At 37.2% G+C, this 27461-nt stretch overlaps 2 protein-coding genes across 3 annotated transcripts in view; both read left to right on the forward strand.

Moving 5' to 3' along the window:
- OVCH1 (ovochymase 1) overlaps window positions 1-9619 on the forward strand; it is a gene marked incomplete at its 5' end in the record, with an annotated part of 73527 nt that extends 63908 nt beyond the window's left edge. The window contains 2 exon segments of the mRNA XM_063115698.1: window positions 8667-8800; window positions 9458-9619. Of these exon segments, the coding sequence (XP_062971768.1) occupies window positions 8667-8800; window positions 9458-9619 (296 nt within the window).
- Window positions 9620-18543: 8924 nt separating this feature from the next.
- Window positions 18544-27461, forward strand: part of ERGIC2 (ERGIC and golgi 2) — a 49787-nt gene continuing 40869 nt past the window's right edge. For both annotated transcript variants that reach the window (XM_063075183.1, XM_063075184.1), the window contains exons 1-2: window positions 18544-18632; window positions 26899-27041. In XM_063075183.1, coding sequence (XP_062931253.1) covers window positions 26936-27041 — 106 coding nt within the window. In that variant the 5' untranslated portion in view covers window positions 18544-18632; window positions 26899-26935. The remainder of the gene's footprint in view (window positions 18633-26898; window positions 27042-27461) is intronic.

Consider the following 27461-nt stretch of genomic DNA (forward strand, 5'->3'; position numbering starts at 1 on the left):
TTTCTAGTTTTAATCCATTGTGGTCTGAGAAGATACATGGGATAATTCCAATTTTTTTGAATTTATTGAGACTTGATTTGTGACCTAATATGTGATCTATCCTGGAGAATGATCCATGTGCTGATGAGAAGAATGAATATTCTGAGGTTGTTGGGTGGAATGTTCTGTAGATATCTGCCAATTCCAATTGGTCTAGAGTCTTGTTTAGATCTTGTGTTTCTCTACTGATTCTTTGCCTAGATGATCTGTCTAATATTGACAGTGGGGTGTTCTGGTCCCTTGCTATTATGGTATTAGTGTCTATTTCCTTCTTTAGGTCTAATAGAGTTTGTTTTATAAATCTGGCTGCTCCAACATTGGGTGCGTACATATTTATGATTGTTATGTCTTCTTGATGGATCAGTCCTTTTATCATTAAGTAGTGTCCCTCATTGTCTCTTTTTATGGTTTTTAGTTTAAAGTCTATTTTGTCAGATATAAGAATAGCTACTCCAGCTCGTTTTTCTTTTCTGTTTGCATGGTAAATCTTTTTCCATCCTTTCACTCTTAGTCTGTGTGAATCTTTATGGGTGAGGTGGGTCTCTTGTAGGCAGCATATAGTTGGGTCCTGCTTTTTGATCCAGTCAGCCAGTCTGTGTCTTTTAATTGGGGAATTTAAGCCTTTTACATTAAGAGTTGTTATTGAAATGTGTTGATTTATTCCTAGCATTTTATTGGTTGTTTGGTTGTCTTAGGTGTCTTTTGTTCCTTGCTTTCTGATTTACTGTTTGTTTTCTGTGTTTGTTGGTTCCTTAGGTTGTAGATAGTGTTTTTGTTAGCTTGTTTTCTCTTCATGAATGCCATTTTTATTATACTAGCGGGTTTAGATTTTTCTTGGGTTTTTATGGCAGTGGTAGTTATTTTTCAGGAACCAAACCCAGTACTCCCTTGAGGATTTCTTGTAAGGGTGGTTGTGTGGTAGTGAACTCCTGCAGTTTTTGTTTGTCTGAGAAATATACTATTTGCCCCTCATTTTGGAAGGATAGCCTTGCAGGGTAGAGTATTCTTGGCTGGCAATTTTTGTCTTTTAGTATTTTGAAAATATCATCCCATTCCTTTCTAGCTTTTAGGGTTTGTGATGAAAAGTCTGATGTTAACCTGATTGGGGCTCCCTTATAGGTGATTTGACGCTTCTCTCTTGCAGCTTTTAAGATTCTCTCTTTGTCTCTGAGTTTTGCCAATTTGACTATGACATGTCTTGGAGAAGGCCTTTTTGGGTTGAATACGTTTGGAGATCGTTGAGCTTCCTGGATCTGAAGATCTGTGATTTTTCCTATACCTGGGAAGTTTTCTGCCACTATTTTGTTGAATATGTTTTCAATGGAATCTCCATTTTCCTCCCCTTCTGGAATACCCATGACTCGGATATTTGATCGCTTAAGGTTGTCTGATATCTCTCTCAGATTTTCTTCAATATCCTTGATTCTTTTTTCTTTCTTTTTGTCTGCTTGTGTTCTTTCAAACAGCCCATCTTCAAGTTCAGAGTTTCTCTCTTCAACTTCGACAAGCCTGCTGGTTAAACTCTCCGTTGTGTTTTTTATTTCGCTGAATAACTTCTTCAGTTCAGCAAGTTCTGCTGTATTTTTTTTCAGGACATTGATTTCCTTGTACATTTCCTCTTTCAGATCCTGTATACTTTTCCTCATTTCATCATGATGTCTAGCTGAGTTTTCTTGTATCTCATTCAGTTTCCTTAGAATTATCACTCGAAATTCCTTGTCAGTCATTTCAAGGGCTTCTTGTTCTATAGGATCTAGAGGTTGAGATTTATTAACTTTGGTAGTGTACTTTCTTGATTTTTTGTATTTCTGGTATCTTTTTTTTGGTGTTTATTCATTGTGGCAGGGGGTTTCACAGTCCACCGGTTTGAGACTAATGACTAACTAGGATGTTGCTGTGGTTGCCAATTTCGTATGGCTCCCTCCGTGACTGCTCAGTTGGCCTCTAGTGCCTCATGTGTGTGGTTGGCTCGGGTCTTGGGCTTCTCTGGGGAGCCACCTTTCTGGTCAGCTTGGACTCTGCTGGGCTGGTGGATCACGTACCACAGGGTGTGTGATCTCTGTTGAGCTTTCACTTCCTGTGCAGGACTTCTCCCTGTTCCATGTGCTCTGGCCCAGGCTTTTGGATCGTGCAGTGGCGACCCCACTGGGTGTGTGGTTTCTGTCGAGTCTCCGCCTTCCGGGCCGCACGTCTCCCCACTCTGTGTGCACTGTGCTGGGCTGGGGCGTGTCTTTTGCGCCCCTCTTCTATCAGCTGGGCCTTCAAGACCCTGCTCGGCACCGCCTCGCCCAGGAAGTCTACCAGGTTTCTGCTAGGCACAGATGACCGGTCTCTCTGGGTGCCTTTGTAGCACTATGTAGATCTTTCTCGGGTCTTGTTCACCTTTGTATCCCCCCCCCGGTATGAACCGAGTCTAGCGCCCGCCTGCAGCCTGCTCTCCGGCAGGTTCAAGCGGTCCTGGGAACTCTCCTACCACACTATTCCCAACCAGAAATTCGTTAGGCTTTTTTCCAAACTGGTGGCTGCAGAGATGGTATCTGCCTCCCAGTAACAGGGAGTTTACCGGGGGCTGGAGTCCAGGGTGTGGTGGAGTGACAGTCGGCCCGCCCGTACTTCCTTGCCCTCCGGACACTGGCCGGGGACGCCCCCCCCCCCCCTCCACCAGCCCCGCCAGAGAACCGCGGAGGGAGTGGGAGGGGAGGCCGGCCCGCAGGCTCCGGAAAGCCCCGTGCCAGGCCAAGCAAGTGGGAAGGCTCAGTGATGGCCGAGCTGGGCGGAGCTGCTAGCACCTGGGAAAATGGAGGCAGCCCCGGGCGGTGAGTGGCCTGGTGGTGTAGGTGGGAGCTGGGTGGGCATCCGCTCCCTGAACAGAGCTGTGGCATATATATTTAAAAAGAGGAGGGAATTCATGTTTTATACATATCTGAAGAGAAAGTAGAGATGTGTTTTTGCATAATATTGAATAAACAAACACAACTTCATTGTGTTAGAAACTTTTTGTTTTGATTAGGTTTCTGTTGTGAAATAGAAATCTCCAGTAAAGAATTTAACAAATGACCATATCTTTTAATTCCCAAATTATGGAGCTATGGAGAAGCTTTTTTTTTCCTCTTTTTTTAATATTTGAGGGTGTTCATACTTAAATAAGTCTCTTGTTTTTTAGTGACTAAAACTACTTCCTGGAGGATTTCTTTTTAAATCTAAGAATGGAATAAACAAGTGCTAGAAATTTTCCTTAGGCTTCTCCTTTATATATACACATATACAGTATTTTGAATATGTGTAGTATAAAGTATTTTGATATGTCTAGATATCTGTTACACTGGGAAAATACAAATAATGCCACAGAAAGAATGTTCAATAATTTCATGATTACTGGCAAATTTTTATTTTTAGAAACTCAGTTTGTTCTGAGTTTTCTAAAGATGTGTATGCTAGCATTTTAGATAACTGTTGATTTGCTCATCTTAAAAGTAGAACAAGAAAAGATAAGAGTCTCATCCTTTGGTAAGAATTTTAGTTTTAAACCTATAAAAGAAATAACCCGATTCTGAGATTTTAATAGATTTTCATGACTATTTCTATCTAATGTTTTATTACTCTTCTAACGGATAACAGTAGTAAAGAATACAAGAAGTTGGCCAACCCAAGACAAATGTGGAATTCCAGTTGTTGGCCCATTTCTAATGGAAATGTTCGAGACAAATGCAAATGTGTCACCAGCCAAGCTTGGGGAGCCCAGAATGGTTGGTGGCCATGCTGCAGGTGCAGTGACGTGGCCCTGGCTGGTCAGTCTGCAGCACCACAAACAACATTATTATGGAGGTGCCCTGATCACGAAACAGTGGGTCCTGACAGCGGTGCATTGTAACTTCAGGTCTGTGCCTGTGTAGTGCAGGGGCACTGAGGCTGTTCAAGGGCTCACCATGGCTGTATTCTCTCTGCCCTCCCCATGTCACAAGAAACATTAAGCTGCTACTGATAAAACCCCCATCTTGAAAAAGAGTGAACCTGTTAGATTGATGAAACTTTCTGTGCTCCACTAATATACATACAACTAATAATTTTGATTTTAAAAGCTGCTTCCTGCTTCTAGGTCTTTAATAAGTAACTAACAGCAAACACTCCCTGCTCTTTTCTCATCTACAAAATGGAGATAATGATGTCAACACTTGCATTAATCTCTTCATGCAGAAACCAGAGCACTGGGATTGCTCAATGGCAGATCGCCTTCCTCTTTGCTCTCCTTTACTGTTGTCTGATCTTCATACCCACTCTCAAAATAAATATCTAATATTCTGAAAAATTTTAAAGAATATCCTTAAAGTTTTTTTCTTTGATTTCATCTGAATCTTCTCTCAGTGTGACATTGAGACTATCTGAAAACTCCATCCTCAGTTTAAAAGTTCCTCAGTATTAAAAGTCCAGTATTATAATATTGATCTCCCAGAAGTAGTGAGACAGTTGAGACCATTGTACAATGTCCCATGGATAAATGATTAGATATGGTTTCAGTGTCTCTAAAATAGTGTTTATAATAAAAGTATCTGCTCATATAACTTAGTGAGCAGGACCCTTCAACAAATCAAAACCTCATTTTCTTTATCATCCCCCTACTCTTACTTTTAAATAGGTAAATCACAAGAAGGCATCGTCATTTAGGCAGTTGTCAGACTTACATGTGTTCGAAATTATCTGGGCAGTTTGTTATAAATGGAATATTAGAATATTAATTCTGAATTTTGATTTGATGAGTTACATCTGAGATTCTGCATTTTAATGCAATGCCAGATTTAATGCATGTAGTTCCCAAATATTTCTTTGAGAAGCATTGTATAGGGAGTAGAGTATATATAACTTTTATAATAGCTTTCAGTGACTTTCAAATAAGTACATATGTATTGATTGTAATAATGCGCAGAATAATTATCTTGAGCCACCATGAATCCCAATAATCATATTTTGTTTGTTATGAAGGCCAAGAAAGTAGATACATTAAAATTTTTCTCAGTGATAGTAGACATTATTAATGAGAAACCCCGATTTAAGAATTCAAGATATATTTTATTGTAGATTAGAAATGTTAAAGGATATGTTAGTAATTAAGAAAACTTATGGCCTCCTTAAAAGTGTTATCTATTTCCCCTCTCCCTTTTCTTATGACAAGTACTGTCACAGACAACCTGGTAATAGGAAGAAGTTACCTCTCAAACATAGGAAATGGTGATTTGATACCAGTGAAAGCTGTTTATACTCATCCTGGCTTCCTGCATCTGGAAAAACCTGTTGAACTAGGTCAGTACGGATAATGCTTTTGATATTTTGAACAATTGCCAGTCACTTTATATCTTTCATCTTGCTGAGAAATGTACTTTTTAAGTTAAATATTTCAAAATTTTCTTGTATTTAATCTCCTTTCTCTAAAAGCTGAAATTCCTGCATAAACATTTCACTTTTATAATTGACGGATGTCTGGAGAAGATTTCAAAACAATTCGTTAACTCTGTTTTATAGTGATTCTTCTGAGATTCTTTATGTCCTTTGAGGTTACTCCAAATGCTTAAAACAGGAGTTTGAACTGGCAGATTTCAATTTTCTGTACCTTTATGATTTAGTAAAATTTTGTTCTTGCTTAGTGGTCATTAAACCAAAGCTAATGTGAAAGTCTAGTGGGGAATTAATTCTGGCTCTGTCATGCAGTATCCCTGTGATCTGGGGCAGGTTATTTAACTTCTCTGAGTCTCAGCTTTATCATTTGTAGGTAGAGAGTAATAGTACAAGCCTACCTCCTTAGCACAGGTGAACATTTAGTGAGAAGATATATTGGGATAATGTAGCTAAGGCCTGTGGATAGTCCCTACTATCACACCCATGCCTTTCATGGAATCACAGGGCTCTGGAACAGGTGTCTGCATTCTTCACCTGTTCCTCTGCCAGTAGCCTCACCTCGTTTCTTCTGTCTATTCAGTGCGTGCTGTAAACCCTCAATCATGGCTCAGTCCATCATTTGCTTTCTATGCTTTTATAATTGAGTCAGTGAGAGCATCTAGAGCAGTGCTTCTTCATCTTGGCTGCACATTATAATCCCCTGGTTGCTTTAAAAAAACAAAAATTCATAGGTCAGGCTGCATTTTGGACCAATTAAATTACAATCCCAGGAGAGAAGACCTGGCATTAGCCTTTTCCCTGCACTTTATCCTGCTTAATTTATTTCATTTTAATTAAACATCTTATGTTGAGATAATTGTAGATTCACATGTGGCTTAAGAAATAATATACACAGACACCCAATGCACTCTTTACCCAGTTCCCCTAATGGCTCCATCTTGCAGCGTATTGACACTGATACAGTCAAGATACATAACATTTCCATCACTGCAAGGATTCTTAATGTTGCCCTTTTATAGCAATGCCCACCTCTCTCCTCCTCACCCCGCTCTCTTTCCCAGACCTTGGACAACCACTAACTGTTCTCTATTTCTATAATTTTTTGTCATTTTCAAGAGTGTTATATAAAAAGAATCATACAGTATATATAACCTTTTGGAACTGACTTTTTCCACTCAGAATAATCTCCTGGAGATTTATTCAAGTTGTGTTTATCAACAGTTTGCTCCTTTTAATTCTTGAGTAGTATTCCATTGTATGAATGTACCACAGTCTGTTTAACCATTCCTTTGTTGAAGAACAACTGGGTTGTTTCCAGCTTTTGGCTATTACAAATAAAGCTCCCAGGTACACTCATGTACTATACAGGTTTTTATGAGAATATGAGTTTTCAGTTTTGTGAGATAAATGCCCAGTGCTGGGTTATATGCTAATTGCTTGTTTAGTTTTCTAAGAAACTGCCAGACTGTTTTTCCAGAGTTGTTGTATCATTTTACATTTCCACCAGTGATGTGTGATGATCCAGTTTTTCTGCATCCTCACTAGCATTTGCTGTTATCACTATTTTTATTTTAGCCATTCTGATAGGTGTGTATTTCCCTAATGGTTAATGATATTGGACATCTTTTTATGTGCTTATTTACCATTTCTAACCTTTTCAGATAAATGTCTCTTTATATATTCAGCCTGTATTCTAATTGAATGGTTTGCTTTCTTATTGTGGAATTTGAGAATTCTTTATACGTTCTAGATACTAGGTCTTTGTAGAATATGTGGTTTGCAAATAAAAAACGGTTGTGGATTAGGAACCAAGGGCCCCACATCTCAGTATAGGACATATATTCCTATTGTCCTAGGAGGATATGGTAATACCTGGAGCATCTGATAACACGTAAACCAGGATGATCCTTTCTGAGTAATTAATAGCATCTTTTGGAAGACTTATTTATTAAACCACAGAGTTCAAAGGGTACCGTTAGGTCAAAGTAGCTATTTCTAAAGCCATCATTAAAGGTAAGCAATATAGACAATGTTAGTATCAATCCCGTGGATGAAGTGCTATTTGCCCCTCTTTCACATCCTTTTAATTAGGAGAATTTGTATCCCCAATCTGTTTGCCAGGGAAAGATGATAAAATAAGTTTACTTTCCACATGTATGACTGCTGGCTGGGGAACAACTGAACCACGCAGTGAGTATGTTCACCTCCTCTTCCCACATTAGAATCCAAACAAACGTATGTGATATTCGAATGTACTCTCTTTATGTATTTTCAGTTTTTCTCCATTTTTAATAGAAATGATAGTGGAAAAAGTTTTGTTCTATAATGGATCTAAAGGTGACTGCTTGGATTTGGGTGCCATTATATTCATTGAGACTAGTTCACTGGTACTTGTAAAAACTTGCATTGGGAAATATCTAATGATTTTATTACCTGTCTCATGTATGCGATTACTCCCCAATTGCCCTGTAAACACACACACACACACACAATTGTTTTCATAACAGTATAGATGCTACTACTGTGAAAACCCATACTTGACAATATAAGCCTATTCACAAACATGTGAGCTATTTTTCTGAAATGACAGGGTGGTATATATGGCAAATGGGTAAAAAAAACTTATGTGAAAATAATTAGCCCGTAAAAAGACCAAACCCATGACTTTTGTCTCACTTCTACCATATTCTACTACTTAGTGAAGTTACAAATATCCAGTAAACTAAAGAGTAAATCAGTCCTCGTTTGTATAGTGGTGAGTAAAAAAAGAAAAATAAATCAGAATGCAATTTCAGTGGTCAGCCTCTAAGCAGTTTCAGCATTTAAACATAATGTCTGCTTAGCAAAAGTCAAGTCGAAAGAATGAGAGTGCTGTGAAATCAATAAAGTCTGAATTCAGCATTTTAAAATAAATTGTATTGTTTGCTTCATCGACAACTGATTTGAATGTAAACTTTGTCTTTTTCCTTCTATAAAGTGATATTATTTTTCTATCTTCTTAGGACTGCAGTAAAGACAAAAGAACCCATATAAAATATTTTTTGGTATTTCTGTTGTATAAGCCAAAGTGCAGTACTAATGTTAGTTCTTTACAAATCACCTAATAGCATCATTATAGTGCCCAGAGAGAAGACTGAGTGGGATTTACCCCTTAGAGTCCATCTATATAGTGAGCTGTTTTTGTTTTATCCTTTAAAAGCATTTGCCTAGGTAATGTGTTTTTATTCCTTTTCCACTAGAAGATGAATTTTCTAAAATTGCACAGCAGGCCAAAGTACTGCTGATCAGTAATACGTCTTGTCGAAGCTACTGGGGGCTGGATATTAAAAACCCCAACATATGTGGAGGAGCTGCAGGATCATCTTCTTGCACGGTAATTCAAGAACTGCATTGATGAGTCCAGGAGTTTTCTTCTCAGTGTGTCTTATGGGTGTTTGCTGACCATCAAAAGGTATAAATGCATGGTAGTTTTAAAATGAAAGGTGAGAAGAATAAGTACATTGCTAAATTGCTTTAAAGACAAATGAACTGTGATTGCTAATTTGATATTTGGAGTGAACTCAGTTCTCAAAAGGAAGTACTCATTTATTTGGCTAAACTCCATGAAATTGCTGATACTCAACTGTTTTTGACCTACAAAAATAATTTCTTATGATTCAACTTCATAGATGAATTAAGTGGTTGAAAGCACTTACTTCTAGTAGCACTGAAAACATAAAGAAGGTATCATGTAAGTGAAAACCATCCTTTAGCCATGTATATAGATGTTTGAAACTTTCTACGTGGCAGAGTCTACTGTCAGCATTAAATGAGTTTGCGTTAAATGTACCTTTCAGTCTGTCTTTGAAAGCATAGATTTTTAATCCAGTTTGGAGATCTGTAACATCAGCCAACTACCCTAGTGGCCACAGTTCTGTTCTGTTGTGAGCAGAAATCAGAGATGGGAGAGCAATTCGTGCCCTGTTTGACAAAACATCTGGGGTTAGCATCAACTGCGAATCAACTGTGAATCTCTTCTTGCTGGTTACAGGGAGACTCTGGAGGACCTTTGCAGTGTGCCCAGGATGGGCAGTACAGGCTCGCTGACATCGTGAGCTGGGGCAACAGTAACTGCCATCCCAGCACGCCAACTGTCTTCATGAGAGTTTCTCCCTATAGGGACTGGATCACATCTGTCACTGCAGAAGCGTGATCACTGAAAGAGCAGCATGGTGCACTTGGATTTAAAAAAGGAAAAGGAAATATGGAACAGTATTCCTGAAAAATTGGTCTCTTGTTAGTGCTAAAAAAATTCAGTGTTACTTCTATCTGCACTTCTCATTGAGGAGGCTGGATTTGGTGTGTATGTTCAATATTAAACGTTGGTCACAGAAAGTTAATGTTGGTTCATGCCCCCTGGCAATTCACAATCTCAATTGTCATTTAATTCCTAATGTGCATATATATGCCATGTATTTTGAATACCGTTATACACATGTTTACTATTTTTTCTACTTTAGCAAACATTGGAAGGAAGGGTGGTATTATTCAGTCCATAAAATTTTTAATTTAAACTCCAGGAAACAGGCCAGAAACTGTGCCCTGAGCACAGTTAGATAAGAAAGGTCCCTGCCAGTTTCTCAATTTCAGTGAAATGATGGACATCTAAGAAATTATTTATCAGGCACATCATTTGATGTTAAAATTTTTAGATAATATTTTAGGATATTTCCATTGTTTTCAATGTATCTAGTACATCTGAAACGCAGTTAACCAATACTCTCATGTCTTTAAGCTGTAGCTGAGAATCCAGGAGTAAGGAACTAAGGAAGGCCCCTAAGCCAGAAGACTAGATGTCAAAGACCATCGCAGAAATGCAGAATAAGATCCTGAGGCAACTCTTTAAAATTTTACATGTTTCCACCAACATTTATCATTTGGTTTCCAAGGTTATAGCATTCTAGAGGGTTTATGGTTTGGCTTTAGGTAAGCATGTATATAATCAATTGAGGTGGCAACGCATGAGGAAGTCGGCAGAAAAATCACATATATACAATTTCAAAACACATAGCAGGTCAGGGCTTCTTCCCTGTATAACTCAACATCACAATTATAAAGGTTTGAATTATATGAAATTGACATTTCTGTAGACCAAAAACTGTTTTATATGATTATTAACGTCAAAAAGCTTACATAAGTAAATTAGGAACCCTTAGCTCTCTGAAAAATTGGTAGGTTTCCCAAATGTTTTTCCCTAATGAAGTCTGGCGGTAATTGAGGCTTCACTAACATTAGTGGATAATCTTTGTCTAATGAATCTTCATCTGAAAATTGGAAGGCTAGTATGAGCACAAGATATTCCTGTAATGATATCAGAAAACAAAAAATTTTCTCTCACTGTCTCAATCTTTACCTCTTTTCCTTTCCTTCAACTTTTCCCCCTCTTCCTCCCTCCTCCGCTATCCTTCTCTCCCCATCCAACTCTTTCTCTCTTCAATCTCTTACATTCTCTTAACCCCTTTCTCCCTCTTCATCTCTCTTTTTCGTGCCCTCTTCTTTTTCAACCTACCTTCTTCTCCTGTCCTCCTCTCCCAATCTTCTCTCCCTCTTTCAACTCCCTGCCCAACTCCTCTGTCTCTTTCAACCTTTCCTCTCTTTTGCAAATGCTGCAAAAGGGAAGTGTTAAAAATGTTCCTAGTATTAACTAAAAACCCCTTACATTAATATCGGTCTAAAGGTTCTGCTTTCATTGAGTTATGTTTTTTTGACAGGGACTCAGGAAAATCAAAGATGAGATTCACAATAGGGAATCTCTAATTCTCATGTTAATCTGGTTTTCGCAATGTTCTACTTTGTCTCTTGTTGAATCTTTCTCGTCTTTTTATCAGATGACATTAAAGGGGATTGAAGGTGGGCTGTATTAAAGTGTCAGGCCTGCCTAAAGCTCCCCCCCCCCCTCGCATGATCTGCTGATTAATTTTGGTGCTGGTACCATCTCTATTGTGACCTCCGGGGACAAGGGGTGATCTGGGGGGTGATGATTTCATGTCCTTTGACAAAGGATGTAGGGTCTGCACTCTCTGTATGACCTAGAGAAGCCACCTGATATCCCTTGGAGAGTCAGAGACTATTTGGTTCTCTGTGTTCAACTTCAGTTTGTAATTGTAGCATTCTTTCATGTTCTTTCTTTGTTAAATAGGACCTACTGTGCTAGAGAGCTGTTTAACTTGCCCTTCCTCTACTTGAAAGACAGTTTAATGGAGGGGCATTCGTTTTCTTACTTTGACCTTTCTTCATTCCCAGAACCACTCTCCTTTGTGTATTTCAGTGTCAAGCTCTATACTAGCATGTATCAGATTGCAACTAATTGTGTAAATGTATCTGTTATGTAAGGGTTGCATAGACAAATTTAACAAAATTAGAGACATTATAATCTAATTTTCATTCCTGTCTGTATTTAAAAAAAAAAAAATCCTTTGAGTACCTACTGTGTGCCAAATAGAGGCACCCAGAAAGAGAAAGTTTCCTTCACCTTTAGAATCTGATTCTGGTAGAGAGGAACCATATACAAAGATAATTTTTATTCAGCATGCTATGGGAACTGGCCGCCTAGGAGCGAATAACCAATTCGCAGAGAAGGGTGAAAGTTTTATGGAAGTAATATTTGAGCTCAGTTTTAAAGGTCAAGTATTAGTTGACGTGGTTTTTGTTTTATGTGTTTATATGTTTTATACACCAATTTCTTATGACAAAGAAATAAGTAGCTATTTCCCTATCAACTGCACATACTCTGAATTTCTCCTGTCATTTGGATTATTGGGAATTTGTTCATTCTTAAATCATAAATTGCATGACTCTAAATTTACTAAAATCATTGAATTGTACACTAACAATGAGTGGATATTTGGGCAGAAAATTTACAACTCAAAAAAGCTTTTTTTCCTTTAAAGGAATAGTTAGAGTTTTTATTTAGTCTCACTTTAACAGAAGATTTTGTCAAGATGGGTAAAATCTGATTGAACTCTGATATTTGAAGGTAGTCAAAACCCAGCAGTGAACTGTTATGTGTGGGAAGCAGAGGCTGTGTCTGTCATGTGTTACTTGAGAAAAGATTAATTTTAATATATTAAGCCTTGCTGTTCAATAATACAGTATATTTTTCCAACTACCCAGTTCTTTTTCATATCTGATTTTTAAAAAATAATTATTTCCATAACTCTCATTAAGGATTTAATTGGGTAATGAGGATTCCATTTGGCCACCTTAATAGCTTTCTGTGTGCCAACTAATTTACATATATTAGTTCTAAGCACAACTGTGGGAGAAAGGCATTATCATTTCTATTTTACCAATGAGGATACTGAAACTCAGAGGTTAAGTGACTTGTTTTATATCAAACAGCTGATTTCAGAGCAGAATTAGCACATAGATCTATCTGAATACCTTAATCACTATACCATACTGATGATGAGTGCTTTCAGAGGATGATCCAGGCAAAATGTTGAGTTTGACTGGGGAGATGAGACTGGAAGCATGGAGAGATTGCATTTGGGCTGGTTTCATTTACACTTGAACATGTGCATGAAAATAAAATGTGCAGAGGTAAAAATAAGACTAGCATGTAATAGAGGAGGTTCTGTTCTTAGAAAGTTTAAAAATAGTGCAATGGTAACTGCATGCTGGCTGCTGGTTGGAGAGTTGCATCTACAGTAGCTTGAAGGAATTAGGAGATTATTCTTTCACCTAAATGAAGTCTGGCAGCAGGAAATCTAAGGCTGGTTGGCAGCTCTATAGAGTCATGAGGGCCTGAGGCTTTTTCTTTCTCCACCTCCATCCTCAGTGTAATGAGTTTGGTCAAGTGATAAAATTACTGCTGGGCTCAGGCCATCACACTCACATTCCAAGCAGGGAGGAGAGGGAGGGCAAAGAGCAAAGTGGACAAATGGCTTTCACAGAAGCCCTACTCAGTGTGCTCAATGATTTGTACTTACATCTCTGGCCACCCCAAAGACTGGTCATGTAGTTCATTTGGGTTTATTGTCTAGGATTCTGGTGTTTAAGAGAGATGAGTGTTTACATAGGCAACCAGAAGTCTTTACCACATTTCTATTTATTATACTTTGCCTTTAATTTTACTTTCACCTTTTCTAGAAATACATGCAAAAGTAATAGTACTCATTTTAAAATGGTAGTGTACTTATATAAAGCAATTTTACTGTTGTCCTTTTCCCATTTCCTTTAGTTAATGTTTTTAGTAGTTCAGGATGTCCCATATAACAATATTAGGACTTTCAGTAATACGAAAACAGAAAATGGAGGGAATAAATTCATTAAGAAAATTTCCTAGACCCACAGGACACTAGTCACCAGACAAAAGGAAACATGGATACCTGGCACAAAAATGAAGTCAGACCAATATCAGAGACATCATTGTGCAACTTAAACCAGGGGCAAACAAAATTATTAAAATTCCAGAGGAAAAACAGATCTCATGCAATGGATCAGAAATCTGAGTGGCTTTACACTTCTCACTAGGAATATCTGAAGCCAAAAGGATCTTTGCCATGTGGGCCTCTCCACTGGGCTTCTTGATTGTGCTTATGACAGAACAGCTTGATTTCTCCAAGGGACGATCCAAAAGAGAGCAAGAGGGAAGACACAGGGTCGTTTATAGCATTTTTTAAACTTTAATGGTCTTTTCAATTCTTCCTAAACAAATCACATAGTTTAACTGAATCAAGCCTGTGTGCTTGGTACATAGATAAAAATACAAATATAGAAATAATACTAATTTCCTAGCCTCATTTTTCCACTTCTTGCCCCAAAATGGAAGATTCTAATGGTTTCCTGTATGTTCCTTCAGCATGGACTTGCCTTATGATAGACAAGATTTTAATGGCTTCTCTTTACTAAGGTTCAGCTGTCCCCATCTCTACTATTCTGGGTGTGCCAAAGGGGATCCGTGTGTTACAGAGCATTACCCTCATAGCATGGTTGTGATACCATAGCAGAAGCCCCCATCTATGTCAAAGACTCAGATCTTTAATGGGGTTCCTCAAGCTAAGTACCTTTTGTTAGAGGAAAATCAATTTTTGGACCAAATGTACCCCGCAAAGCCTAGTTCATGAGAAAGTGTGTGTAGGTCAAGGGGAAATGCTTATCTCTCTCTCTGGCTTCTTTCCTTCCAAGACCCAGATGGAAAGGAAGAGGGCCTCACTGTTGTTGGTTCAACTAATTATCTTTTACTCAGAAAAGCAACTTTAATAAAAAATGAATATTTGTCAAGTCCTATTAAACAATAATAGTATGATATATATTTATTCACAAATTTTAGTCAAAGCATCTGAACTCTGACCATTAGGAGGACCTTTATTTCTATGTATTTAGCTGTTTATGTATTTTTTATAAGATACAAAAATTGCCATAGGGACATATCCCATATGTGCTTGGTATATAGACAAAAAATGATACAAAAACATGATACTAATTTCCTAACCCCATATTTTTCCACTTCTTAACCCAGAATGAAAGATTCTAATGGTTTCTTATGTGTTCCTTCAGCATGGACTTGGCTTATGAAAATTTTTTCACATTTTTAGTTCAACACTGAAACTAGATTATTATATTGAAAAATAGAAAATATATTCTGTACCAGTTGAAAGTTGATTCTTATTTTTCTCTCATAGTATCCTGTTATTTTTTCCTTTATAATTATGGCAGTTTGTCATGTACATAAAAGTCACACATATATTAAGGCACATAAATACAAATATACTTGACTTAGACATTGTCCCCCAAGGTTCAGCTGGGTTTATTAATTTATATATGTTGACATGAACAGGTGAAAATGAGGGAGTGGTTGTTATAAGAATGGTTATAAGGACTGCTGGTCTGGGAGGCCACATTTGTCTCTCTAGAGGCCAGCACGGTGTTTTAAAGTTTGAACTTGAAAGCCTTTGATTGAGATATATATGCTACCTGCCTGACTCCTGAAGGCATTTGAGTTTGATAGGCGATAAGACTTATCTGCTTCTGAGCATGTATTTGTGTCATATTATTGAAATTAAAATTTGACTACAGCATGTGAGTTAAATATGTCATCTTTTTGATTTAAATATATATGTTCAAGTATTTAATGTTGTTAGATACTTAGGAAATTATTTAAAGAATTTCATCCACTTCTAGTGTAAAATAATTATGTGTTAAAAAGTTTGAAAAAATAGAAAAAGATCTGAAATTTATTTAAAGATACTGAGAGGTCACAGAAAATACTAATCAAATAGATGAAATCACCTATGATACAGAGATGGACACAGAATATTGATGAAAAAATATTTAGAAATGAGAAGTAAAATACCATATTCAAATGTATCAGAACAGAAAACTATAAGGTAAGCAATATGTATTTCAGTTGAATATTTTCACATTGAAAGATATTGGGGACTACAGTTTACTCTAGTAAACACATTGAATAAGTTATAAGAACCATTAAGATAAATAGTGTATTAACTATTATGACAAATGACACCAGTCACAGTCATATTTCTTTAGGGGTTTACTTATTTGATGCCTGTCTACCTCAATGTAGTACAAATTCCATGAGGGTAAGGTTTCTGCTTTGTCATTGGTACAAACTCAGTACTTAGCATACTTAGTACTTGTCATATAGAAGGTACTCAGTGAATATTTGTTACAAGAATGGCCAGGCCACAGGTTCAGTTGACTGATCTGTAGTCCCTTTGAGCTGATTAATCATATGGAAATATTGCACAGATAATGCTTTACAGATGTTAGTGGTTTCTCTACTGAAACAGAGGTATTAGTTGACAGGTAGTGCCGCTGTGCATAGGCTGAAGGTATTTATCCATCAGCTGATGTACAAAATTTAAAATTGTCATGTAAAAAAGTGATTTAAAACTTTTAAGTTCCAACTTGGCATGTTAAAAAATGATTGGAGAGATGTACTCTAATGCTTAAAAATGTAAATACAAAATTTGAATATAACATTGACAATCACCTGTAGTTGAAGAAAGTGATAGTGATAAGAAAGGCCTGGTTTGTAACATGAAACTACACGAACATGTACATGAATGAAACTGACTGATCATTGGGATTAGCAGCTAGGGAGAAGGAGGAGACACAGAGGAATCTAACCTGATTGCATGGGAGGTTAGTGTGTGCCCTTGACTTTTCCAGGCACAGAGGAGCAGGAGGAGAAATAGATTTGGAGATAAGATATAAAACCCACTTGGGATATACTGACTTTGAGGTGCTTGTGGGCACTTACATAGTAAAAAATATTAATTTGTTTATCTTAATTTTGCTACTTACTTGATAAAACTTCTTCAAACTATAGAGAAGGAAAAAACACCATGAAAACACCCTTTGAGCATCTTTACCAAATATAGATTGTTTTGGACCAGTGGTTAATCCAATCTAAAATATATCTTCTGCAGGTAATACATAATGAGATGGATTTTTAAAAAAGCAAATTGTTTTCCAGATCTAACGCCATTGATAACATTCACCTCTCTTTATAAGGTGAAGCAGGGTTTCAAACTTCAGGGGAAATTTAGTTTTCATTTGGTAGCTTAGAAAATGGTGATTTGTTTTTTTAGATAAGTAGGATCTCATTAGTCAGTTTGGCTATAGTAGGAAATCCAGCTGTCATGGGAAAGTTGTTACTTTAAAAGTAGATTACTCTGGAGATCAGGGATATGGTATTAACAAACTGAAAAACAACCAGCCTCCATCCAAGCAAGATCTCATACAATCTAGAACCCATAAAGAAGGAAGAGCTGCTAATGCATTTGTGCGTAAGATGAAAAAGCATTTTAGACATATATTTACTCACTCAATTGTCATAACAACCCTATAAGATATTATGTCCATTTTACGGATGAAAAATGATGGTGACACAAACACAGAAAATAATGTGCCCAAGATCACATGCTAGCAGGGTGCTGAACTGGAATTTTTAAACCAGGAAAATCCTGGCTCCAGTGTCTGTGATCTTACCCACCACACCAGGCTTCTTCTTAAACATGTAAAGAAAGTGGGAACGTGAAATCGATTTAATAGGACTAATCCCGAAAGTCTGGAAGTAAAATTGCATCAGTGGAAACTCATTATCTGTTCCTATTTTGGGGGATGGTTTCAATTTAACGGGATTTCATATTTCAGTAAGGTTAATTCACTAAATAAAACAATGTAATTTGCACCTCTGAAGCACTATTATTGTGGTCAAGATTTCTCCGCCTCTCATGTCTAACTTTGGGTAAATCGCATTACCCCTTAACTCAAAATTCCTTATTAAACAGGCAAATAATGGTATTACCTTACAAGAGTGTTGCGAGGATTAAACGAGAAGGCAGACAAAACGTTTAAAATAGTGCTTACGATAGAAGCATTAGTCACAATTATGCTTTTGTTAGACTTTTTTGGCCAATAAACAGAAAATTTAAATCTCAATGTTTGTAAAATCCGATAGCAGGTGCAAAAGGAGCTGGAACGGGCTTACACTCCAGCAGTTCATATTTAATCTTTCTTTCCAAAGTCCCCCCTCTATTACCTCCTGTTTTATAAAGTGATAGGAAAAGCTGAATTAATTCTCTTTCTCAAATATCTGAAGGCATAGTAGGTGCTGGGGCAAAGGGAAGTGAGGAAGACAGAACTGCTTTCTTACGGGAGCTTAGATATGCTGAATAGGAACACTGAACGAACAATCAAAAGCGTTACACATGTCTAGAAAAGGAAGTTTAAATATTCTTGACGGGGGAAAATAAGAACGCAAAGACAGGGCACAAAACAGTGCGGAGACTGAGAGAGTGATATGCCTTAGAGTTGCTAGTGATAATTACTGCGCCCGAGGCTCTCAGTAACGACCTGGTGTGAGCTGAGATTGGTTCTGTGATCTCTCAGTGCCAGTCCGCAGGTAACCCTTCCCTTCCCGGAGTTAGACTCCGGACTGGCCACGCGGTTTTACCCCTAAAATCACTTGCTAGCTCCTTTCCGTTTAAGCACGCCCCTTTCATCTTGACCACACCTCTTGACTCACTCGGCGCTTCGTCCGCAGAAGGAATATCGCGAGAACTGTACGTTGTCTCCCTTCTGACGTCTTCAGCGGTGATAGTCGCTTTTGCTCTCGCGATATTTCCGGGGCCACTGGAGTCCGGGCGAGCCGGGCTGCTGTGAAACATGGCGGTAGGCTGGGAACGTAACACAAGGTAAAATACTGAAGCCCCGCGGGGTGCTGTTCCCTCATTTGTTCCAGGGTACTCAGGGCGTGAATGCGGTTAAGGGGACTGAGAGCCTGGCATGGGCATGGCTCCCTGTCTTCATCGCTTGCCTCTGGAGGGCGGGTGGACCAAGGAGCCGCTCCACCTCCCCCGGGGGCGTTACTGGCAGGACCCTGGGCAGCGCTGCGACTGGCAGCACCCCACTCCCTGGTCCGGGTGCCTCTACGCTATCTTGCAACTCGAAGGAGTTCAGGTGCTTCCTCGATAGCGCCTTACCCTGTCCCATTGCTTTTCACAGTGCCCGGTACCCCGTGGCTTTTCCTGCCCGCAGGCGGGAAGGGTCCCGCGTCGTGAAGACCAGCCCCGGTGGTGTCCCGGTCCTGCCGGGTGTCTGGCTCCCCACCCCCATTCAGACCCATACCACATTCTAGGCAGCACGTTGCTTTCTCTTTAAGAGAGAACGAGGTCTTGGCCTCGCCTCGAAGGAGAGTTTTGCACGCTGCTCCGGAAAATGAGAAAGGGGCAGGGCAGAGCGAGATGCTAGGAGAGACAGGTCTGAGTGTCATTACTTTCTCAACGCGAGAAACCCTCCGAAGGTAACGTGTCAACTTGTGGTAGGGAATAGCCTTGGAGTTGACAGGTCATTGAGAAAACGCCTTCAGTAACTTTTATGTTTAGGATTCAGTGCCGTCGAGACTTGGGTAAAATCACGTAATATCCGTTAAAATGTTGCGACTGGCTTTCAGAAACAAAGATACAGTTAAAAAACAGGATTTATTCATTGCTTGAAGTTGCAGTTCTGTATTTAAATTGATCGCCTAGCCTGTTACATTGATGTCTAGTATAAGCCATGATAATGAAAGGAGTCTGGCCTGTTCACTCAAGAAGGACTTATGGTTATTTACCTAATTTGTTTATTGATATCTTTAAGTAGGTGTAATTTTGCCAGTTCTCTTAGAGAAAAAACTTGAGAGAAAGAAATTCCGTGTTTTTTGTTTTTTGGTTTTTTGGAGGGTAGGGGGAGAGAGGGGAAGAGTTTTTTCCTTTTTGATAGTAAACTTTAGTACACATCTGAGTATCGTAATGGCTTCGTGGTACAAATGAAAAATATATTAAGTTGGAAAGATCTCTCAAAGGAGATCAGGCCTAGTCTGTTGTTGGAACAACAGCTACAGCGACAACAAAGAATTAGGAAAAAACAAGAATTTGTTTTCTTTGGGGGTTGTTGATTTAAACGCAAGAAATGGCAAATTTATTTTTAATATAAGTTACTTTTAGGCAGTTCGTTCTTGTTACAAGTCCTATTTAATAATCTTCCAATATTCTGATTCTGCCTTTTAATGTCATAGTGGCAAATTATTTAACCTCTCTGTACCATAGTTTCCTCATTAGGAAAATGGAAATAATAATAATACTAACTCGGAGGTTGTGAGGACTAAACATGTTAAAACGTGAAGCATTTAGAACAATGCCTTGCATACAGTAAGCACTCAGTGTTAGCTCATGTTATTTTTTATTTTCATTTTTTAACTTCTGTAGTTACAAACGTTGTTTTGGTACTTAGTCAAAATATAGACTAAAGATAATTTTAAGAATAATTTCTGATCCCCCAGATTGATTAAGCCCTCTTTGTTTGGTTTGGTTAATGTGTCCTTAAACTCTATCTTCCAGTTGCTTACTTTCTTAAGCTGTTATCCTTTCTTAATTACCAAGGCACAAACTCTTCTTTTCTGCTTCTCTATGTAGTTTTGTTGCAGTGTAGGTCAGTTCTACCCCTCTAGGTGCCTTGTTAACGAATGCTCCTTGCTTTTGAGAACATTCATTCTAATATAAATATATTTTGTGTGTCTCTGACCTTTTCTTCACATGTTCCTTACACTTCCGTACTTTAATTTAGAACACTTTGATTGAGTTGCTACTAGAGTCAAGCCATTCTTTGAGGAGAATTATACTTGTCCTTGCTTCACATTGCTACCAGGCCCTTCCAATCATTCTGGTGCTATCACTCTACAGTCTTTCTTTTGACTTTTTTCTATCAGTCTATGCCATTCTCACCCTATGAGATTATCAATTAAACTTAGATCCTTTCCCACTTTCCTCAAAGACTTTAATATCTAAATCTCAAATATCTTACAAATTTTTGGATTTCTTCAGAGAATTAGAAACGTATTTATTAAATGTCTCATTTTTATCTTGATTAGAAACTAAGATAGCCATTATGATCCTCACCCCAACCCAGCCCGTAAAAATAAAATTATAGAGAGGATTCTGAAAAGTTGATCTTTCCAAATTTGTTACACAACTGGTAATTGCCTGGATGGTAACCCAGGTTTTTCTGATCACAAAACTCACATTTATACCGTCTTACTTGGCTTCCAAGTAAACCTTTTTACCTCTTAGGTTATTAGACTTACTTGAATTATGTTGGGGTAAACAACTTTTAAAACGTAACGATGCTATTGTAAAAGTTTGAAATTTTAAAGTAAAAAAGTACTTTTTTGATATCTAGTGTTTGTTAAGTGAAACTAAGCAATCTTATAAAATGTTTTAATTGTAAAGTATTCTAATTAAGTATAAATAAGTAAATTTAAAATTACAGATTTTATTTTTGAAGTTCAGCAGTGGCCTGAATAATATTTGTTTTATCTCCTTTCTCATTCTCCTTTATGGCCTAAATTACTTTCCTGGGCTCTGTAACAAGTTACCATAAACTGGGAGGCTTAAAACAACAGAAATTTATTCTCATAGTTCTGAAGACTAGAAGTCTGAACTCAGGGTGTCAGCTCCCTCTGAAGGCTCTAGGAAAGAATCCTTCCTTGCCTATTCCTAGCTTCTGGCAAACCCTTGGTGGCTCTGATTTCTGCCCCCGTCTTCACATGGCATTCTCCCCATGTGTTTGTGTGTCTTCACATGGCATTCTCCCCACGTATCTGTGTGTTTTCACATGGCCTTCTTAGAAGGATACCAGTCATTAAATTTTGGGCCACCCTGATCCAGTTTGATCTCATCTTAACTAATTTCAACTGCAGAGACCTACGTATTTCCAAATAAGGCCCATTCACAAATGCCGGGGATTAGGACTTAAACATATCTCTTTGGGGACATAGTTCAAGCAACAAGATGGTCATATATATTTACCAATTAAATATTTCTCATATTGCTAAATATATATTAAAAATAGAAGTTAACTCCTAAAAACTTGGGTAGCAGGAGATAGCCTATCTCCATTTTTGTTTGGAGAAGTAATTAAACTTTAATTGAGCAGACCGCAAAAAAGGTTTCATGAATTCTGTATTGTAATTTTGGCAAAGCATATGATAGCCTCATTATATTCATATAGATACAGTGATAAAATATTATATTCAAATAGATACAGTGATAAAATATAGACTGTATGACATTAATTACATTGAGTGTTGATAATGTCTGTTTGTGTTCCATCATGAGAGGTGGTTTCTTATTCCTTATGCAGTTTTTCAAAATATTGTCTCAATCTCAACTGTTATCAATAACTTCCCTGGATTGAGTTTGTTTTTATTTGTTTTGTTTTTTAATATACAGGACAGTTTAGGAGAGACATCAAAGAAAACAGATGTGGTACTGGAGATTATCTAAATATGAATAGCAGTACCAGCCAGAAGGCAAAGGAGTCTAGTGTGATGGCTTCTACATTTTTGGATTTTGTGGACTAGTACAAAAACTATGAGGATACTTCAAAAAGTTCATGGAAAGATTAGCATCATTTTTAATTCTATTTCTTCACAAACTTTTTAAAGTACGCTTGTATACCTATAGGAAACAAACAGGGATAACGGCTGAGCTTAAGGACTGACATAGAGTTACGGTTTTTAATTTTGCTAAATAAGGAAACAAAACAAAAGCAAAAAAAACCTCTTACCTACTTTTATTATTTCATAAAGGAAAGGATATTTTGACACATAAAAAGGAAGGAAAGGATCTCAGAATAAAGGACAGATTTTTTTTTAATTGAAGAAATTCAGATTTTACAAATTTTTCTACATTGTTCTTGGTTTTTTCATTTAAGTAGAGACCAGGAAATTTTGTCACAGAATGACAATGATTTCTGTGAAGCATTGATCTAGGGTATTTCTAAATGCATTTTTGAGAATGGCTGACCAAGCTAAATAGGCAAATAGAGAGAATGGGAGCAATGGAATTGGTAACTGGTAGGATTCCAAGGGTATGAGAGCACTAGTGAAAATGAAGAGCAGATCTGTCCTGGTCAAGAAAGAGCTTGAAGGATAGTTAGTTCCACTGAGAGAGGAAAAGGATGTTTTGGATTTTAGAGATGGAATAGTTTTAAGAGTTGAGAGGAGCCAAAACAGGGCCTTGCTTGTCAGTGGCTTTGCATAGAATTAAGATGGAGGTCACTGGAATAGAAGAACTGTTAAGCTTACATGGTAAAAGGGTTTTATTGTGAAGGAATGACACAGGATGAATGCCATGGAATCATGAGTTCCAAAGGATGAAGATGGAATGGGGAAGAAGAGAAGCATATTGAATGATCCAGGTGCTGAAATAATTAGACATTATAAATATATCCAGATGTTAGTGGAAGATGGCAGCAACTACTGAAGTGAGAGTCAGTGTACACTGTGTTTTAGCACATAAACTCAGTGAACAAAAGCCAAGCTGCTTATGTTCAAATCCAAGTTCTACCATCTGCTGTGTGGGCCTGGGGAAATTATTTGACTGTTCTGCACCTCATTTCCTCATCTATAAATGGGAATAAAAATAATATCTGCTTCATAGAGCCATTTAGAGAATTAAATGAATGAATATATAAAGTGCTTTGAATAATTCCTAGCACACGACATGAAAATTAGCTATAATTCTAACTATGTAGTATTTGTGTTAACTATTGTTATTATTAGGGGAAGGTAGACTTAAAAAGGTAAAGAAGATTGAGAAATGTGATAAAAAAAATGATACTTCGTTACCTTGTGAGTCTCAGAAATGATGTAGGGATTGGAAGGGAATTACCAGCAAGAGAAAGTCAGGTTTCATGAAGAGAACAGATAGAAGGATTGCTTTCAGAAAAACTAGAAGTTATTGAATAACTTGTTTATGTCAGAACAGTGGCTTTATAGAGTACAGTTGCAAGTATTAGAGATGGAATGAATTTCTTGGAGGTAGGTTAGTGCAGAGTTTACAGGAATGGAACAGAAAGAGTGGCAGAGTGGCAAGGTGCTCCATTCAAGAATAACAATATTGGAAAATAGGAATGGAGGAAGTTAGAGACTGGAAGGTAGCCAAGGGAGATATACTAGCTAGACTTTTAAGGGAGGAGTGCTGAATGCGTTGTTTGTATTAAGGGGGTTGTAAAACTAGCTACTTGCCATATCTTTATAGTTACATGTACTTTACATTTATAAGGCTTGTTATAAAAATATAATATTATAGAAAGTTTTGGAAGTAGAATTCACTATTTTATTCATTTGCTCAACAATGCTCTACTGACTATTTGATAACCACTGTTGTAGGTACTGAGGATATGGTGGTAGTGAACAAAACAGAAAAATCCTCCTCTTTGTGCCTCTTATATTTTTATATATTTACTTAAGTAAGTAAATATATAAAAATATAAGTAAATATACCTAAGTAAGTAAATATATACTTTATTGTGATTTGAAAGCTGTGCTACTATGGAAATTTCTTTCCTACTTTCCATTCCTTAATAAATATTTACTGAATGCTTGTTCTGCCAGGCATTGGAGACACAAAGGTCAAGTTAGAGGTGGTTCCTGCCCAAACAATCCAGTGGAGAAAACAGAAAATGAAACAAGCAATTAGAAATAGTGTGATAAAGGTTTGTTGTTCTAGGAGCACATAGATTTGGAAGGGTCATGGAAGGTTTTTTCCCCTTACTTGGAGAGATGAGTAAACTGGGCCTTAAAGAGTGAGTAGGAGTTGGGGGGTGGGGGGAGAAAGAATAGTTTTGGCAGGAAGAATGGCATATTTAAGGAATTGAAAGTGATTTAATGTGGCTGTAACTTAGACTGCCAGGGACTGGGTTTGAAGAGAGGTAGGTAGGACCTGGTTTTTGAAGGCCTTTATTAGGATAGAGTCCAGACTCTTAAGTGCAATGGAAATTTATTGAAAGATTTTAAAAAGAAACGTTATATATATGATGAGATTTATATATGAAAAAAATAATTTGTTGTAGTATGGAGAATGAGTTGAAGGGTTGAAGATTAGAGGTTGTTGAAGCAATGCAGTGATAGGTTTAGTAGTTGGGACGAGGGTCTATCATGTTTTATCATATTTCTCAATCATCTTTACCTTTTTAAGGAACTCCTCAGTGAACCTGAAGAAGAGAGGACAGATAGATTTGAGAGAAATTTAAGGAAGAACGTAAGTCTAAGGATGTAACCCATGTTTCTGGTTTATGCAGTGGGGTGCATGTTGTTATCATTAACTAAGATAGAGGATACAGGAGAAGGAACAGTTTTGATAGGGTGAAGTATTCATTTTTGGACTTGTTGAGTTTGAATTGTCTTCAGAATGTTCAAATGAAAATGTAATAAGGCAAGGAGACATATGTCTGAAGAGAGATTTGGGCTGGAAATAAAAATTTTGGAGGAGTCAGAGTCTAGATGAAAATTGAAGGAGTGGGAGATCACTGTAGAGATTGGGAGGAGGACTTAGGGCAGGATCTGAGAGGAAGATGAATCTGGAAAGTAAGCCAAAGAGGATATTAGAGGTAAAATGAAAATCAGGAGTATAGTATCACTATACTATAGGTAAGGGACTGTTTCAAGAAGAAAAAATAAGTGATAAACAGTGTATTTTCTCAGGTGACATTAGATAACAACTAAGAAGTGTCCATTGGATTTAATGCTAAGAAAGTTGTTAATGACCTCGCTGAGAACAAGTATAGTTAAGAGGTTAGATTGGAGTGAGGAAGTAGTCACAGTGGATGAATGGGGACAACTCATTCTTTTAAGTTAGGCTGTAAGTATTGCTAGAGATCTATAGTTGAGTCGGACTTGAGTTTAAGGAAAAGTTTGTTTTGTTTTAAAGATAAGAATCATGAATATATTTAATATTTAACTAATCAGAAAGAATGAATAGAATTGAAAGTTTGAAGAAGGGTTAATTTTGGTGCAGTTACCAATAAACAGGTACAGAAAATAAATTTGGTTATGTTCTCAAAGCCGAACAAACTTCGGAGAGCATGGCTTATGCCTAATAGACACTCACAAGCTTAATTTACAAATGCGAATAACAGTTTTATAATTGACATGGAGGTCTGAAACTGTCATCTGTTCTGTCTACATCATCTGTTTTATTTGGAAAACCATGTACATGAGAAACAAAATCATAATCTGAAGGCCACTTTGTGAGCATGGAATCAGCAAGGGAAGTTAGTTAGATGTTTTTAATGGCAAATAAAATCAGTCTATTAATGCTTTTAACTTCACTTTAGGGCAGTAGCTCCCTCGTGAACTGATTAGTAGTATCTTTGTCAGGGCCTTTCTTTTTTGGATGGTGTTCATGATTACTGCCAGTTTTTATTTCTCTGACTCTCCTTTTTCTCCATGAATGCCCTTTCTGTGGCATATTTTTTCCATATTAATCCTACCCATTAGGTATTATTGCCAAGATCTGTCTGCTTTCTTCCAGAAATCTTTTTCTTGTAGTGACTTCTGTAACCATCTGATTTATTCTGCTATTATGTGTTGATTTTATTAACACAACTTTGATTTCTGGGAATTCTTTATAGTATCACTTACTGTATTATTTGTAAATCAGTCTTATAAAATTATATAAATATCTGAGATTTGAGCTATCATTTGTTTGGCTTTATAAACATATTTTAGATATAGTTGGCATACTGATCAAAAAGGGAATAGTAAGCAGTCATTACTTCATTGTCATCCATTACTGGGAATGTATTATTTTTATGTATTTATGGAGAAAAAAGTGTTTCTTATTCTAATTTGTATATTTAAATATTATGAAATGAATGTGATTGAATTACTTTTCACTTTTTTATTTTCTAATTTTTTTGGCTATTTAATGTGTTTGCATGTATAAATTACCTTTCATAAGTAGTATTTGTCAGGGTGGAAGTAGGGAAAAGGTAGTGCCGTGAATAAATATTGATGTTTTTTATCTCAAGGAGGGATAAGAGTGCTAAGTTGTTCTAAGGATATTTGTCAGTTATCCTAAAATAAATCTTTTATCTCTTTAAAGGATTCATTTATTCATTGATTTATTTATTCCTTAGCATGACTATATGAAGGAAGAGGAAGGTTTTCCTGAAGATGAGGCGGCTGAATCGGAAAAAAACTTTAAATTTGGTGAAGGAGTTGGATGCCTTTCCAAAGGTTCCTGACAGCTATGTGGAGACTTCAGCCAGTGGGGGTACAGGTGAGTATCAATTCAAATTAAAACTTCTTCACTAACTGCAATTTCTGAGTGATCTAAATCAGCAACACAAAGAAATGTAGCCACGAGGAAGAACTCATCAATGAATTGTGCAGTAATTTTGTAATTGGTCTGTCTGTCTTCATGTCACACTGTTTGCTCTAATTTTATTCTTCTTTATATTCTCTATAGCTTCCAACCCAGTGCCACCTGGGCATTTAGCAGTATTTATGAAAACGTCAGTGAACAAATTAATCCCAATTCTGCTGCTTTGGTGCTCTTCAGTTACGTATAATTACATTAAAAAGATTTTTATGTATAAATGGAATTGAAGTTGGAGGAAGTTATTTAATGATCTTGAAACTGCCTCATTCCTATTTTGGTTAAGAGTAAGTGAATATAGACATTATAAAATATTCCTAA

This window comes from Cynocephalus volans, chromosome 12 (assembly GCF_027409185.1).
Source record: "Cynocephalus volans isolate mCynVol1 chromosome 12, mCynVol1.pri, whole genome shotgun sequence".
Taxonomy (NCBI): domain Eukaryota; kingdom Metazoa; phylum Chordata; class Mammalia; order Dermoptera; family Cynocephalidae; genus Cynocephalus; species Cynocephalus volans.